At 40.7% G+C, this 2,562-nt stretch overlaps 1 protein-coding gene across 6 annotated transcripts in view; it reads right to left on the bottom strand.

Annotated features, from left to right (window-relative positions):
• Positions 1–2,562, bottom strand: part of si:dkeyp-115e12.6 (centromere protein F) — a 26,660-nt gene that overhangs the window by 15,215 nt on the left and 8,883 nt on the right. For all 6 annotated transcript variants that reach the window (XM_032527953.1, XM_032527952.1, XM_032527957.1 and 3 more), the window contains one exon: positions 548–741. In XM_032527953.1, coding sequence (XP_032383844.1) covers positions 548–741 — 194 coding nt within the window. The remainder of the gene's footprint in view (positions 1–547; positions 742–2,562) is intronic.

The raw sequence follows: 2,562 nt of genomic DNA, 5'->3' as shown, positions 1-2,562 counted from the left end.
AGATAGATAGATAGATAGATAGATATTATTGCCGTTTCTGTTTCTTATTTACACACAGCTGACAGATGTGCAGATTGTGTAATATTATGTGTAACCACATGATGATATTCAGGTTGTGTTTGGGTAATTTGCTAGCAACATGCAATCACCAGTAAACAGACCAGCCAGTGGAGCCATGTGCTTAGCTATTAAAAGGCGTATTACACTGTTTGCACTGTAATGGATGTATGTGCTGTAATAGTATTACAGAGAAATTAATGTAAACATTTAGTTTTGGTAAAGTACATTGTTTGCCAATAGGTTATCTATCACAATAATATTAGCTAGATTTTTTTTTCCAGAATAGAACAAGGGCACTGTTTTTCCAGCAACAACATTTTTAAAGTGCCCGATATTAAGTAAAATATTCCCAACAAGTTTGTTATTTTCAGAAAAGGTCAATGAGAAATGTTTTGACAAATGAGGGCAACACCCATTATGTGAAAAAAACAATAGGGCTTAGCTATACAATACCAGTTGTAGCAGCTGTGATAGTAGGTGTTTTTACCCGTTCTCTCTCCTGGGCCATGCCTGTGTGTGCCAGGCTGAGTTCGTCGCGGGCTTTCTGAAGGCTGAGCTCCCTGGCCGTGAGCTCCTTTTTGCTTTGCACCATTTCGTTCTGAACAGACTTCAACATCCCGGCCTTCGCACCCAGCTCCTCTTCCAGAGCAGATACACGACTCAGCACTTCTGATAAAGATGCTAGTGGATAGACCAAACACACACAGAGACATGCGGGTAAATAAGCTCATCAACTTACCTAAACACCTTTTAAGAACACCCCTAAAACTATTTTAAACTACAGAAATGTAAATTTCAACATTTATAACCACTGTGGGACTTAGGGGTGGCCTAAAAAAAAGAATACTTACAGGGATATAAAGTTACAAGAGTAGTAGATACATTGTTGATGAACATATTGCAATTCTGGTTGTAAATCTGTGTCTGTGTATTAATCTCATAGTGGGTGTGTTGCGCAGGCAGTCCTGTAACCACACACCCACACCCACGCACACCTACACCCATTTCCCCTAAAATTAGCATCAAAATACCCTAATTTCTTACAAGTGACCACAAACAATCAACAACACACAGTCTGGGTCTTTACAAATTAGGTCAACCCGTACAGACGGGCTCACTGACAACCACAGCTGTTTTAAATCTGGATGATACTTTCACAGAGCCTGTGAGTGTCAGGCTGCTGGTTTCCAAAGCCAGGGATGAAATCCCTTTAATATTACAACACTGTTCAACCTTTCAAGTGAAGAGCTGTTACACAGTGAAGCATCTATAAATATTACTGTTATCACTATCTTTACTTGCTTATAAAAGCAGCTAAAAAAAGCAAGTAATGTTCCACAGTGAACGGTCCCCTTCTTCCTCTAGACAAACACTCACACAGTGGAGCAGAGAGAACGAGAAGTGTTGTATCACAATTATAAGTGTACTAAGAGCCATTGTACATAAAGCTGGTCTGGGAGCAAACACTGGAGTCTGCAGCTGAGCCAGAGAGTTCTACACAACCTCTTATGTAACAAGTACTGTTGAGGAGCCTCTGCCTCTCTGATCTGATGTGTGCGTGTGCGTGTGTGTGTGTGTGTGTGTGTGTGTGGAGCTCAGCCTTGACACAGAGCAGGGTGATGATAAATACTTTTTATCATGTTTTTATTCATTTACTGCTACTGCACTGATTGCTGCCAACGTAATTTTGTTGAGTCCATACAATGATAAAGTATTTTCACTTTTATTCATGGAATTTTAAGCAATCTTTTACGGTGGGTTCAGTGAGCTTGTTCATATCATGATGGCAATGAAAATATGATTTATCGGTCAGCACTAAAATCAAGGGATTGTATCACAAAGCAAGACTACCAAGTTGAATGTATAACGGCAGAACTTCTGTTTCTTTAGTCCATGCTGGGTCCAAAGGCTTTACTATGAATCAAAATCAACATGCCCTGGATTTATTTCAGTTACTTCACCTAAACTAACAACCACATAAGTTGTGTCAATTAAAGGTGCTCTAAGCGATGTTGGGTGACATTACTTCTTGTTGACGTCAGAAGTATTTTCTAACAAAACAAGACTAGCTTGCCCCCCCCTCCTCCTCATCCCATCCCCTCCCTTCTGTGCTTCCGCACACTAACCCCCCCACCCCCAAATTCTGCTTGTAGGTTATTGGCTGGAACGCTGGAACACTGTTTGTGTATGCTTCGTGGTGCAGGTGGGCAGTTTCTTTCTTTTTTTTTGCCGTTTGTAGACTCTGTGCTGTCTACAAAGACAGCGTTGTTTTACAGTGTGTTCTGGGGACAGGCAGCTCACGGATAGTGATGAGATGTTTGCTGTATGTGACAACAAACGTTTTAGCCTAAAACAAGCGTGACATTGCATAGAGAACCTTTAAAATAGCCCTACATCATCACATACCATTCACCATACCTAGAGACTGGCATGGTTTTATTTCAGTTAGCTTAACAGCTGGGACTATAGACCAATACAAAAACTGACTAAGTGCATTGAACA

This window comes from Etheostoma spectabile, chromosome 10, assembly GCF_008692095.1.
Source record: "Etheostoma spectabile isolate EspeVRDwgs_2016 chromosome 10, UIUC_Espe_1.0, whole genome shotgun sequence".
NCBI lineage: Eukaryota > Metazoa > Chordata > Actinopteri > Perciformes > Percidae > Etheostoma > Etheostoma spectabile.
The sequence above is the reverse complement of the archived record's forward strand: the minus strand, read 5'-3'. Positions and strand labels throughout refer to the sequence as shown.